Here is a 13,380-nt window from a genome sequence, read left to right on the forward strand (position 1 = left end):
AAAAAATATCAGTGGGCTTTGAAATCTGCAAAGCACCATCTAAAGGGAATGTATTGATACAGTTGTTATTACCACACAATAATAAAGAATGAGATGCCACTCTGAGATGCGGCAGGGAGGTTATTACACTGAAGGCTCCAGGTAAATGAAGATGTAGTTAGCCCAGCTCCTGAAAATACGACAGTCCCCAGAGCTTAAAGAGGAGAGGAAGGTCACGGGTTCGGGCTCGGGTCCGAAGTGGAAGTGGAAAGGCATGAGGGCCGAGGTTCTCAGCTGTCACATCAATCACCTGTGTCTGGTTTAAAACAGGTTCTGATTCAGCAGGAGGGCTGGGGGCTGAGGTCCTGCAGGTCTACCAAGCTCCCCGGGGATGTCGATGGTGCGCTTCCATGGACATCACTTTGAGTGGCAAGGATGAGGAATTCAGTTTCAGGACCAAAAACATCAAAGGAGAATAACAGTACCTGGACACGGAGTCAGACCCCCAGGACCGGAGTCCCAGGTCTGTGGCAGATTTGCTCTGCGTGAGTTGGGCAGATGTGTACCTGTCTCTCTCCGTGCCTCATTTTCCTCGCCTTTAAACTAAGGGAGTTGCCTGGGATGGTCTGGATGCTTACTGAAGCCCCTTTAAGCTGGAATGCCCTATGACTCAGAGACCGCAGCGCACCTGCCCGCCTGCAGTCAGGGAGGTGGGCTCTGAAAGGTCTTGTCTTAGTGCCCCTGACTGGGTGCAGGTGGGCCTCTAATTTCCGTTGCCATGCTCCAGACCCTGCCTGACTCTTTTCTTTGGCCACATTTTTGAACCACGTGGTCCCAATTTCCCATCCCTTTCGTGCCACTTGATCCTTCACTTCCCCTCCCACAGCATCTGGCTTCCTCTGTTCCCTCGAAGTTGGCCTTTTCCTCACCCTGCTTCTTTCTACATCCTTCCCCTTTTCGTGGCCTTGTACATGAGAAATGATTACAATCAGAGCACTTTTTAAAAAAACTAAAGCATGTCAGCATCGCTCCATGTTGTTAGTTTGCTGATTAAACACGAACTCTTTAAAGACTGTGTTCGGGGAGGTACCACTGCTTTTCAGGAAGAATTCATCAGTTCTATAGAAGAGCATCCAGTCTGTACGTATATACACATGTATCAGTGAGACAGACACCCAGGAGACTCAGGATGAGGAATCCAGAGGTCACTAAAATACCTACGCGGATTTAGGAATTTAGATTCCTAGGCTCCGCGTTGTGGGAGCATGAAAGTGTGATCTCAGCCAGTTAAACAGCCACCCGGCCCAGGTCTCACTTCTCCTCCTATAGGAAGAAGGAAATACAGCTCACCACACACAACTTTATCAGGACTGCGAAACTGGTTCCGTTAAGGGCAACCCCCAGAAGAGAGGACTATAATTCTCCCCTCCACCCATCACACAGTAAAATGTCCCAACTGCACAAACAAGTAAATATGTTTTTATCAGAAACTAGCCTCGGTTCCAACACACCATACCTCCCCAAGAGTTGCTATTTCTACGGGAAGAAGAAATACCAGAGGCTTCAATGAATATCCCGGATGAAACAAACCTATCCTTTCAAATCCTTTGGAAAAACAAAATCTTCAGCTCCCTCCTTCCCCATAACCAGACCCTTCAGGACCTTGTGGTATTTCCCCAAATACCATAATTCTGTGTGACATCTGGTTTCCAGCCCTCCCAGGCTGAGATTTTTTTTTTTAAAGAGACAATCATGAATTTTGACATTCTGAGCAGCCACCGTGTGTGTCTGTGGGAGGCACTCTGCCCAACCTTGCCTGGCATCAGCACACACTAGATGATTCTGGCATTTTCCCCCAAACAAGGAATCCACTTAAAAAAAAAAAATTCCTAGGATGCCATTTTCTTCAAAAGCAGAAGGTATTTCAGATGCGACAGGACACCCCATTCCCCTTCCCTTTAACTCCTCACCAGCATCACGGAAACCTACACATTGGAAAGGCTGCTCCAAGAGGGGTGTCTGAGTGTCTGGAACTGCCCTGTCGTCCTTTTTCTGGGCCCAGGATTTGAGAATGAGGCCCACTAGCCACAGTGTGCTGGACATGCGTCTCTATTCCTTTACTTTCTCTTGCTCACTCTCTCTCTTTTTCTTTTTACAGCTGCATCGGGGCATGTAGAAGTTCCTGGGCTAGGGGTCGAATCAGAGCTGCAGCTGCCGGCCTGCGCCACAGCCATGGCAACACTGGATCGGAGCTGCATCTTCGACCTATGCTGCAGCAACGCTGGATCCTTAACCCACTGAGTGAGGCCAGGGATCAAACCCGCATTCTTACAGAGACAATGTCGGGCCCTCTGAGCCACAACGGGAACTCTATGGGTCTCTATTTCTGAGCCGTGGATATGAAGGGGAGACCCAGCCAGTGCGACAGGGAAGCTGGAGGGCCCGATGATGCTGACAGTCTAGGGGGAGAGAGAGTATAACTTATGGGCCAAGGAACGTGCTACCAGGGTCTCAGAAATCTTCCCTCAGGACAAGATAGGCAGTAGTACCAGGGGCTGTTAAGAGCACAGGGTGTCATGGCAGATGGACCTGCATTTGACTCCCAGCTTTGACCAGATGCCTTGGCAAATTATTTTCCTTTCTGAGCACCAACTTCTCATACATAAAAAAGGAACATTAGTAGTGTCTAAACATCATGGAGTGGCTGGTGGGAGTCTAGCTGAGATCATACATGGAAAGAGCTTAGCATAATGCCTGGCACAAGAGAAGAACTTAATGAAAATAGCTATTAATATTATTCTACCTTTCATCATAGACCAATAAACCAGTTTTTCTACAGGAAAAGTGAAGAGAATATTTCATTTCGGTGGACTCAGGGAAATGCTTAAGCGAATGCATGAAAGTCCAAGTGGGAACGAAGTGGCATGATAATAACTCTGGAAAGAACAGGACAGAAAGTAGGTGGGGCGGGGGGTGGCGAGAGAAGGGTAAAGGCTGGACGGAATCCCGCAGAGGCGGTGTGATTCATTTCGGGACAAAGTTCCTGTTCTTGCAGGAACCGAGGTGCTGAAATGACCATGCTGCAAGTAAAATTATACAGAGGACAAACGGTGGTAATTCTGGAGGCAAGTAGGGAGACGCAAATAAGAACTGGAGAGACAGTCAGAAAATGTCACATTCTGAAAAGAAAACTCGCAAAACCAATCTAATTAACCACCTTCAATGCCTTTTGTTTTTTTCTTGCATATTCAAGTGTGGTTATGGATATAGCACACGGGACGCACGGAAAAGGTCACAGCCGAAAGACTAATGATGAGGCAAAAAAAAAAAAAAAAACATCAATTTTTAAAGCAATTTTATGGTGACTATTATCAGTAGAAATAACACACAAGAAAGCCAATAATGGCTTTAAAAAGCCAGAGAATAAAAAATTAAGTCACGAGGAACATTTGTCTTCGTAGAAATAATAGTTCCGTAAGAACATTCATAATGCCAACTTTAATAATGTAAAAAAAAAAAACCCAATTAAATAAAAAACCTTAGTTATACATTTTATGCAGGAAAGAAACCACTCCAATAAAAATAATTTTGGTAGCATAAAAATGGAAATGGGAAAGAAGTGGATAGTATAGCTTTACAATAGAGAAAACTGATTAAGATCTTAAATTGACTTAAGGGTGTTCTCAGAAAGTATTTTCTTCAACAAAAATCCATCCGTGTTATTAAAATTCCAATTAAATTGGACTACTCTTAAACATAGAATTAAAATGTTTTTGCGGAAAGAAGTCGCACGTCACAGTGGTGGTGAAAGTATCCTGTTTCCACAGAATTCTCCCCAGGAATTGGGCTCCCTGGGGCAGGGTGTAGAATTGGGCTGCTGACCAGGCCGGCGTCTGCTTCCTAGCCAGCTGAGCTAGGGGATATTCAGCCCAAGGATGCTTTAGGAAGTAATGAAAGATAAACTTTAGTCTTAGAAATGGTGATTGGTTCTGTGACCTACAAGAAAAATTCCTGGAGGATGAAAATTTGACCAAAGGAGTGTGGGAGAGAGAAAGAGGAGGAAAGAAGAAACGGAGGAGGGGGAGGACAGAGACGGGGAGTCAGAGCAGAGATGGGAGGAGGCGCACACACGTGGGCATGTCCAGCACACAGTGGCCACCAGTGACGTGTTGAGCACGGGGCAGCACTTCTTGCGATTCTGCCACAGCGCAGGTGAACTGTTTAAAGGCCACTCGGCTTCCTTTGATTTGACTGCACCCTCAGCAAGAAGCCACGAGATCATGCATTTGGTGTTGGGGTGACCGTGACAGTGGGAGAGAGTTTCCTAATTACCTAGCCTTGCTCTCGACCTGCCTCTTTGCCCGCTGTTGCTCCCAGGAAAGGTCCATCTGTGATTGAAATGAAATGCTTGGAGCCTCCCACTGCAGTATCATAATGTTTTTTCCTAAGCCCGAGTCACTTGCTTAGTTATCTGATCAGCCCTGAGTGAACTGAAAGAACGGAGGCTCCAAAACCGTAGTTTCCCAGCAGGACTCCAGCGACCCCCACGGGACCTCCCTGGACCCCTGCTGCCATTCTTCACAGTCTTTTTTAGCTGCAACACAAGTTATGGGAAAGTTCTTGCAGAAGAAAGCCGTGTGAGGCGTTTCCTGAGATTTGGAACAGACTCTGAGACCCAGTCTCCCTCTCCCACCCACTCCTCTCCAGAAATCAGAAGACGGGGAAGCTGGCAAACCTTCAACCAATTCCTCAGATGGCTGGTTTCAAGTGGCTATCATGGGCTTCTATACACAGAGAAAAAACAATGGATAACTGGAATTAATAATTCTAGCAATAAAGAGTTCCAAATCTAATCTTTCCCTTTTCCTTCTTTAGACAAGGAAATAAATGTGCTAAGTAGGAGTTCCACTCGTGGCTCAGCGGGAAATGAATCTGACTAGCATCCATGAGGACACAGGTTCAATCCCTGGCCTCCCTCAATGGGTTAAGGATCAGGGGTTGCTGTGAGCTGTGGTGTAGGTCGCAGATGTGGCTCAGATCTGGTGTTGCTGTGGCTGTGGTGTAGGCCAGTGGCTACAGTTCAGATTCGACCCCTAGCCTGGGAACCTCCGTATGCCGTGGGTGTGGCCCCGAAAGAAAAGAAAAGAAAAAAAAAGTGTTAGATAAACAGAGCATGAAACAAATGTGCTAAGATTTCATTGAACTATAATCTTATTTTCCACATGCAAGTAATACATGGGAGGACGCATTAGAGAGCAGTAGCACCAGCTCTGCCATTTATTTCTATCACGTATCGTGTCTCTCTTTATGGGAATCTGTGTTTGTAGAAGGAGAAGAGAGAACTGAAGGGGAAAAGAGGAGAATTTTTCCTTAAACATTTTACCATGTGTGAGCTCATCCTGACAAGAACCTCACGGGATACAGGGCTTTATTCCCATTTTACAGTTAAGAACATGGCAGGATGAGGTTTGAACGTGCACAGCCAGCCTAAAGTCACAGGACTGGGGGCCGAGCGGGACTTCCTTGTCCTCTGCCCTCCTCTCCTTTCCCCTCTTCCTCCTTTTACTTTTGACAGCTTTATTGGGGTATAAATGACCTACCGTAACAGCTGCGCACTGGAAGTGCCAGGACAATGATTTCTGGTACATTTGTTAGATGATGCAATCATCCCCACAATCCAGCTTCAGACCGTTTTCGCCCCTCCAAGTTCTCTCGCCTCCGTATGTGGTCAGCGCTCAGTCCCACGCCCAGCCCAGGCGATCCCTCTGTCTCCAAAAATGTGCCCTTTCCGGGGATTTCACACACACGGGACCACAGAAAACAGAGTCTTCGGATCTGGCTTCTTTCTTTCGGATCTGGCTTTTCCACACTGACGCCCGTGTCAACACTTTGCTCCGTTTTACTGCTGAACAGAATTCCACCGTGTGGACTGAGCACGTCTGGCTCATCCATCCACTGGCCCATGGAGGCTGTTTCCAGTTTGGGGCTCTTAGGTACAACGCGCATACAAGGAAGGCCATGTGTTTTCCTTTCTCCCAGGTACACGCTTAGGAGCAGAACTGCCGGGTCACATGGTAACGTTGACTTCTTGAGGAGTTTTGAGGAAGTGCTTCCTAGAGTGGCTGTACCCTTTTACACGCCCGTCTGTCGCATGAGGGTTCCAGTTTCTCCATCTCCTCACTACCACTGTCATTTTTTTAGCTGGAGCCATTTTAGTGGGTGCCAAGTGTTACTTCACCATGGTTTTGGCCTGCACGCCCCTAAAACTAATGGTGTTGAGTGTCTTTTCATGTGCTTACTGACCATTCCCGTACCTTCTTTTGACCATTTACCTATCTTCTTTGGAGAAATGACTGTTTAATCCTTCACCCATTTACAACTGGGTTGTTTGTCTTATTACTGAGTTGTAAGAGATCTTAGTATGTTCTAGATATAAGTAAAAGATATTTTATCAGATATACACAATTTGTGAATATTTTCTCCCAGTCTATGGCTTGTCTTTTCATTTTCAACATGGTGTCTTCTAAAGCTGCGTGAAATTCAATTTATTATCTTTTTCTTTTACAGATCATGCTTTCTTTCTGCCTAACACAAGGTCATGGAAATTTTCTCTATGCTTCCTTCCAAAGTTTTTTTCATTTTAGCTCTTATATTTAGGCCTATGATCCATTTTGGTTTGGCTGGTTGGTTGGTTTTTTTTGTTTTGTTTTGTTTTGCTTTTTAAGGCCGCACTCATGGCATATGGAGGTTCCCAGGCTAGGGGTCTAATTGGAGCTATATCTGCCGGCCTGCATCACAGCCACAGCAACGCCAGAGCTGAGCCGCATCTGTGACTTACACCGAAGGTCACGGCGATGTCGGATCCTTAACCCACTGAGCGAGGCCAGGGATCAAACCCGCAACCTCATGGTTCCTAGTCGGATTCGTTTCCGTTGCACCAGGACGGGAACTCCTATGACCCATTTTGAGTTAAATTTTGTGTACGATGTGAGGTAAGGATTCTCTCTAATATGAACAATCAGTTTCTTTACTTGCTATTTGTTTTTTTCAGATTTTGATGTCTTCCTGAGTCTTTTTTTTTTCTTTCTAATTGTGGCTTTCTAAGAATTTGTCCATTCATCTAAGTTGTCTCACCTGTGGCATAAAGTTAAAATCCTTTTAACTTCTGCCCCTGCTCTCCCTCCTGATTTTGGTAATCTGCACCGTATCCGTCTGTCTGTTTTTTTTGCGGGGGGGGGGGGGTCGGGAGAGGTTGGTTACAGGTTTGTCCATTTTGCTGGTCTTCTCAAAGAAGGACCTTTAGGGTCACTGCTTCGCTGTCCTTCTCTGACTCCATCTCACGACCTCCATCCTCATCTTTAATACTCCCTTCTAGCGCTTGCTTCATGTTTAGTTTGTTCTTATTCTTCTAGTTTCTTCAGGTAAAAGCTTCAGTTTCTGGTTTTTTCCATGCTCCGCCCCAAATCAGGTCAGTCTGGCAGCCGGGGAGGCTGCTGGTTTTCCGGGTTAGTCTGTCCAGGTAGAAGCATCTCACCTCAGGAATGCAGGTTGGGGATCAGAACAGCCCCGGGGAGAGAGGGCCACAGACGCCCACTGTTCTTGCCCAGAGTCCATCAGTTTTCCATGCATAACAGCTCCTCAGTTGAGCTGAATCCCAGAGCCATGAGATTACTGTTTCTGACTATTTAGTCTTACGCTTGTCTTTTGGGGAAGGATGTGCCAGGCCACTCATTTCTGCCAAAGCCCTGTCTCTAAAGCCCCTTTTCTCTCCTTCACAGGAAACAAAATTTGGTTTCATGGTTTACCCCATCCAGTTCTCTCATAGAATCTGGCTTTGGGGGAGGGGGCATGAGGGCTGAGCTGGTTTTGTTAAAATGCTTATGCTGAAAAATACTACTCTGAGGTTATCGATTTTAGGCAAAGAAAAGAAAAAGAATGAAATAGTTTTAAAACTGTACTTTAGTGAATCATTCAACTTCTTCAATATTAATAACAGAAACTCTGTGCCTCTTAGAATCTGCCCTTATAATAGTGTTCCAATGGCACTCTATTATTCACTTTGTAAGGAAGGCAAAAAAAACCAGTTCCTGATCTTGCTGATTCTGCAGATGCTTCTAGCACTGATGGGAGTGGAGAACAGAAAACAGGATCATAGCAGGAAAATGCTTAACCGCCAGTGTGGGGAGCTGGGCTGTCTGCATACTACCTGAGTGGAGTTTCGAGCTGTGTGCTCGTGTGAGGCGGGCATTGATTACGCAAGTTTCTATGGGCCCAGGGCTACCCCTAGAAGTGGCCTGATCTCTTTCTCTCCCCTACAACACGAGAGCCCTCAAAGAACAAGGACCAAGACCAGGAGGGCTGGGTTGAGCTCTGACTCTGCCATTTTCTTCCATTTAACCTCTTTGGGGCTTTGTTCTCTTATTTGTAAAATGGGCGTAATAAGACAGTTTTCCTCACATACTTACTGGGATGTGATCCAACTCATTGATCGTTATGGACGTCCTTTATGAATTGCTAATAAGCTATAAACGTAGGCTCTGAATTATGAATACATAGCTAGTGTTCACATCTCAATATGTGGTAGCCAAGAAAGAGCTTGTCTCCTACTTCCCTACCTCAGGATACAAAAAGGCTGCAGCCTAGCAGACAACCCACATATACTCCCATGATGAGTCCATTTACTGCTCCCCTCCCAGGTGACAGGGATGAAGGATGGAGGCAGATGCTCAAAGGACACAGCTGTGTTTTAGCACTTGGGGAGGCACATCAGAGTAGATGCTGTCTATCAAGACCCACAACTGTATCTCTTTCTGTGATGGCAAATGGGGGGTCTTTTGACTGAATCAGCTGGGAAGAGAAGCCCATGGGAGTAGGAGGAACACTGAGAGAGAACTATTTCTGTCAAATGATTTTTCATGCCTAAACTTCATCTTCATACTGAGTCATCACAGCCCCCCTGCCATGCCTGTCAAATTTTCACTGTACCATGGCAAAGCTACAAATTCCCAAAGGCAACGTTTAAGAGCAAGAGGAAGCTCTCTTTTTAATTAAAAAAGGACTTAAACTGTTCATTGCATGAGAGATTGGGATTGGTTTTAATATCTTTAAAATGGATTGCTGTAAATGTTTTATCCTAGGATTTCCAATATCTAAGGAAAAATAAAGCCATTTATCTCAACATGTATCAGAAATACATATTTTTGTTCTGCCTTAATAAAGGAAATGCTGGAGCCCAGGCTGGATAAACTAAGACAGGTTGACAGTATGGAACCTGGAGTAAAGCTATGATGAGAATAAACGGACATAAAGAGCAGCCAATGAGAACTACAGGTTTCCCAACAAGGCTCCTTCTCAGAGCAACCTCAGACACTAGGGCCTCGAAGAGCTGGGCGGGATGGACTGCCTGGTGGCACCGCCAGCCCGCCTCCAGAGCACCAGTCTCTGGGCCTTACCTCAGACCACCTTCCACCCCACCTCCTACTCAGGTCATCCTGCGGCCAAGCGAAGGAAGGCTTCCGGGACTCCTCCCGGGGATGCGGCACTGTCCAGCGCCCTGCCCCTGCGCGGCCTGTCCTCGCGCTCTGGGGCCGAGCACAGGTGGGAAGTGACCAGGGGCTGAGGGTGGGCCTTCGGGGTTACCTATTTGCCTTTCCAGGTCGGCGGCTTCATCAGGCGTGGCTCGCGGAAGGACTCCGGGGTCACTGAAACTGGTGCGCAGCAGGGTCCCCATCACAAAGAAGAATAGGATGCCACCAACCACGGGGATGGCGGGGGTGATTTTCACTGCTAGATACGGGCAGCTGCCAACAGGTGGGGAGGGCAGGAGGGGAGGAGAGAAAGAAAGGAAATACAGTGTCAGTCATCAACAGTAAGCAGTCTGTATTTTCCAAGACACCGAAGGCTTTTTGGAGAAGCAAAATTGATTTCCATTAAAAATTCATCTTCGTTAAGCATTTACATTTGGGGAGGTCTGCACTTCTCTCTCACGGACAATTTAACCCTCCTTCTCAGCTACAACATCCAGGCCCTCTCCTCCCACTGGGCTACACGGGGAAGACTTTGGCAGAGAAATTAAAATAATCTGCTTGTACAATCAATGTAGGATGCACAGAGCTTGGTCCTTTGTGCGGTAAACACAGTGCAGGAATTATGTGATTTTCCACCCAGCCCTGGAATTGCACAACATAGGAAGAGACCAGCTTGGGGCTGTCTTCATCAGACCCGCCTTTCCTCCCTGAGTCAGACTACTCGGGACACAAAACGGAGAACCGCAAGTCACCCTCAAAAGGCAGAAACCATTTTTCAATATTTGGAGCTAATCTATCCAAAAGAGGTTAATGAGCTATGGAAATGAACTTGCAGCTTCCCAAGAGGATTAAAAGGATTTAAGCAGCTGGAATATAATACTCTTATGGTCTTCCAGAAGGCATTTGAGCTACCAATGGATGAACATGGCCGCAGTCAATTCTATGAAACCCCTTCACTGTCCTTCAGTGAATGAACTGACACGCAGCAGGGACTGTGATGAGGCAGGGAGAGGCGCCCCTGAGACAGACTACGGTCTGCATCAGCCAGCTCGGGAGCCAGGACACAGGGCAGCGTTAAGCACCACACCCTGGCCCACCATCGTTGCCCCTTGACTCCGCAGAGGCCGTGAGGGGCAGAGTGAAAACCAGTTCCGTGTCCGGAGCCGAGTAAAGGATGGGACCGGCCATGACCGTGGTCAATCTGTGGTCCCCACATTCAGTAGCACCACAGGCATCGAGGAACGCAACACAGAGTCACGGGACTGTGACATCCACAGTAGATGGTCTCGCTCGTGGGCTCAGGGGGGCGGGGGGCTTCCAGATACCCAAGACCAGACCATGAGAGGGAACCTAAGAAAGGGCTGGAAACCCTTGCTCAGGAGGTGAGCCGGGGCTCAGTCCTGGGGTGTTGGAGGCCAGTACCTCCCTCCTCTGTGGTACCTGCAGGGAGGTGGTGAGGTCTCTGATGCGATGGCAAGGGGATGCTGGCAAGGCCACGATCCCCTTTGCTGAGACCAGCATCGGACATGTTAGAGCCTCTAGTCTTCAAGAGGCTGGATGCTCAGGTCTATGTGGAACAGTTATGGGAACCAAAGACCAAGGACTTGTCCTGAATTCCCTGCTCTGCAGAAACCCAGAGACTTTCCAGCAACTTAAAGAAGAGGGAGGAGCATCCCCACATCTGACCAGGTAAGATTTCCTGCCAGGCAAGTGGACAATCACTGCTTTTCTTAGAGTGTTTTCAGACAAATCCTAATGTAATTAATACCTTTTGTGGGCTTCCGGTTTTTCTTTACAAATTTGCTTTTGTGATTTTAGGTACTGAAAAGCTTCAAATTAAACATTTTCCTGCAATAGAGATCTACTGGTTCTGACAACCAGAAAGAACAACTGAAAAGATGATGCCACTCGGGGTGCTTCCCTTTCCTGTGGGCCTGGGCTTTACCGCCTAACCCAGAACATGCACTTCAACTTCACACACGTAGCGAACAGAGGTGGTCAGGAAATGACCACCTCCCCTTTAGAGATTCAGTATAAAGGGACAATCAAAATCCCACTGAATATGGCACTGACATGTTCGTTTGGGGCTGTATCCCAGCTCTTGGATATGGCGCAGTGCTGTGGGCTGCGGAAATCCACGCCTTTTCAGGGCATGCCTATCATGTCGACGGGGGCATGTTTGGTCTGTGATGTGAAGCTGCTGTGTGAAGGGCTGGTGATAAAGATCAATTGCTGCAAGTCTACTGATTAAGCCTCAGATGGCGACACCAGCTTGGAAACTTGGGGCTCATATCAAGGAACTCAAACTCTAGGAGATCATTAAAACATATCTGTGTCATAAAATATGACATCATCTTTGTTACTCCTATTGTCAGATAAAAAGCAACGTGAAGTTGCATTAAGCCTTGAAACTGTGCGCGGGTACCACCCTCAGAAATAAAGACAGCCGGGCGCCATCGGGGCCAAAGCTCACAGGTGTTCCCCCATACCCTCAGTTTCCCTCCATACACCACCGCCAAACCAGAAGCTCTCAAAGCGCAGTGGTAAAAAAAAAATAACAGCAATAACACGGACATGAACAGTATGGTGTGTCAGGCGCTCATCTAAAAGATGTCAGAGATTAATTCATCATCCAGCTGCCCTCTGAGGTGGGTTACCCCACAGTTACCCCAATTTTACTATCCTCCAGGAGGATGTGGGGTGGTCCACACTCACACAGGCTAAGGCAGAGCTTGGATTCAAGCCCAGATGGCCTGGCTCCCAGATCGGTGCTCTCAGCTGTGCAGGAGGTGTAGTGGGGAGTCATGGATCTGGGGCTCCCATTTCAGTTCTACCTTACATGTAACTATGTGACCTCGGGACCATGCCTAACCCCCACTTCCTGGGTCCTCCTAGGCATTGTACCTCCTTTCATGGGGTCATTGTGAGAATTAAAAGGAACAACATGTGTGAAGTGCTAGCCAGCACCCCGGAGGTTTGCAATAAATTTGAAAAGAAAGACAAAAAAAGAGAAAGAATCATAGTTCATACTGAAGGCGTAAAATTGACCCTGATACTAATAAATTTCAATTCATAGGTATCTGCCTTATACATATGCGTGTATATATGTATATATGTGTACGTATATATGTTTTAATCTTTTTAGGGCCGCACTTATGGAACATGGAAGTTCCCAGGCTAGGGGTCGAATTGGAGCTGTAGCTGCTGGCCTCTGCCACAGCCATAGCAATGCGGGATTGAAATATATTTTTAGTATAAAAGAATCTACTCTAAGTGGATTTTTTTAATGGAATGGTTAGGAAAAATGATCAATTGTGTAGAAGAGAATTTTTCCAGAATTTGAGTTCAGAATTGAACAGAAGAATGCCTGTTTGAATAAAGGCAGAGAACAAAACAGACCAACTTTTGTCCTCTTTCTCACTGTTAATGAGTCTGAGGAGGAAGCCACTGGTAGTGGCACTGGGGTCACAGGTGGACAACATGCCCTGGACAGACCCGTCGGCAGGATGGGATCCAACTTGGGTGTTTAGGGATGGGATGTATTTGGCTCCACTTGGCTTCTCCAAGGATGGATACTTCGGTGCTGTCAGAACCCTCCCGTGAGGGTGATTTCGTACATCTTAGGTTACAGTGTATTTGGTTTTCCCTTTGGGGTTGGAAATGTAACTCGGGTGACCTCAAAGTTCACCTGCTCAAAGCCGCAGAGGTTTGCCTCCTCAGAGCAAGACACTGGTCACGAGGAAGCCACAGACATCCTAAACGGTTTCTAGTTGTCCCAAGTACGCTGTATGTGGGGCTGTGATCCTTAAGAGCCACTGGCTTCTCCAGGCTGATGGCTCTAGAGGGCTCCCATCACCCTGCCCGCCTCTCTCCA

At 47.0% G+C, this 13,380-nt stretch overlaps 1 protein-coding gene across 11 annotated transcripts in view; it reads right to left on the reverse strand.

Moving 5' to 3' along the window:
• The window catches only part of ZDHHC14 (zinc finger DHHC-type containing 14), a 271,704-nt gene that overhangs the window by 102,202 nt on the left and 156,122 nt on the right, over positions 1-13,380 (reverse strand). For all 11 annotated transcript variants that reach the window (XM_021086517.1, XM_021086485.1, XM_021086500.1 and 8 more), the window contains exon 2: positions 9,619-9,779. In XM_021086517.1, the coding sequence (XP_020942176.1) occupies positions 9,619-9,779 (161 nt within the window). The remainder of the gene's footprint in view (positions 1-9,618; positions 9,780-13,380) is intronic.

The sequence above is a fragment of the Sus scrofa genome, chromosome 1, assembly GCF_000003025.6.
Source record: "Sus scrofa isolate TJ Tabasco breed Duroc chromosome 1, Sscrofa11.1, whole genome shotgun sequence".
NCBI classification, from domain to species: Eukaryota; Metazoa; Chordata; class Mammalia; order Artiodactyla; family Suidae; genus Sus; species Sus scrofa.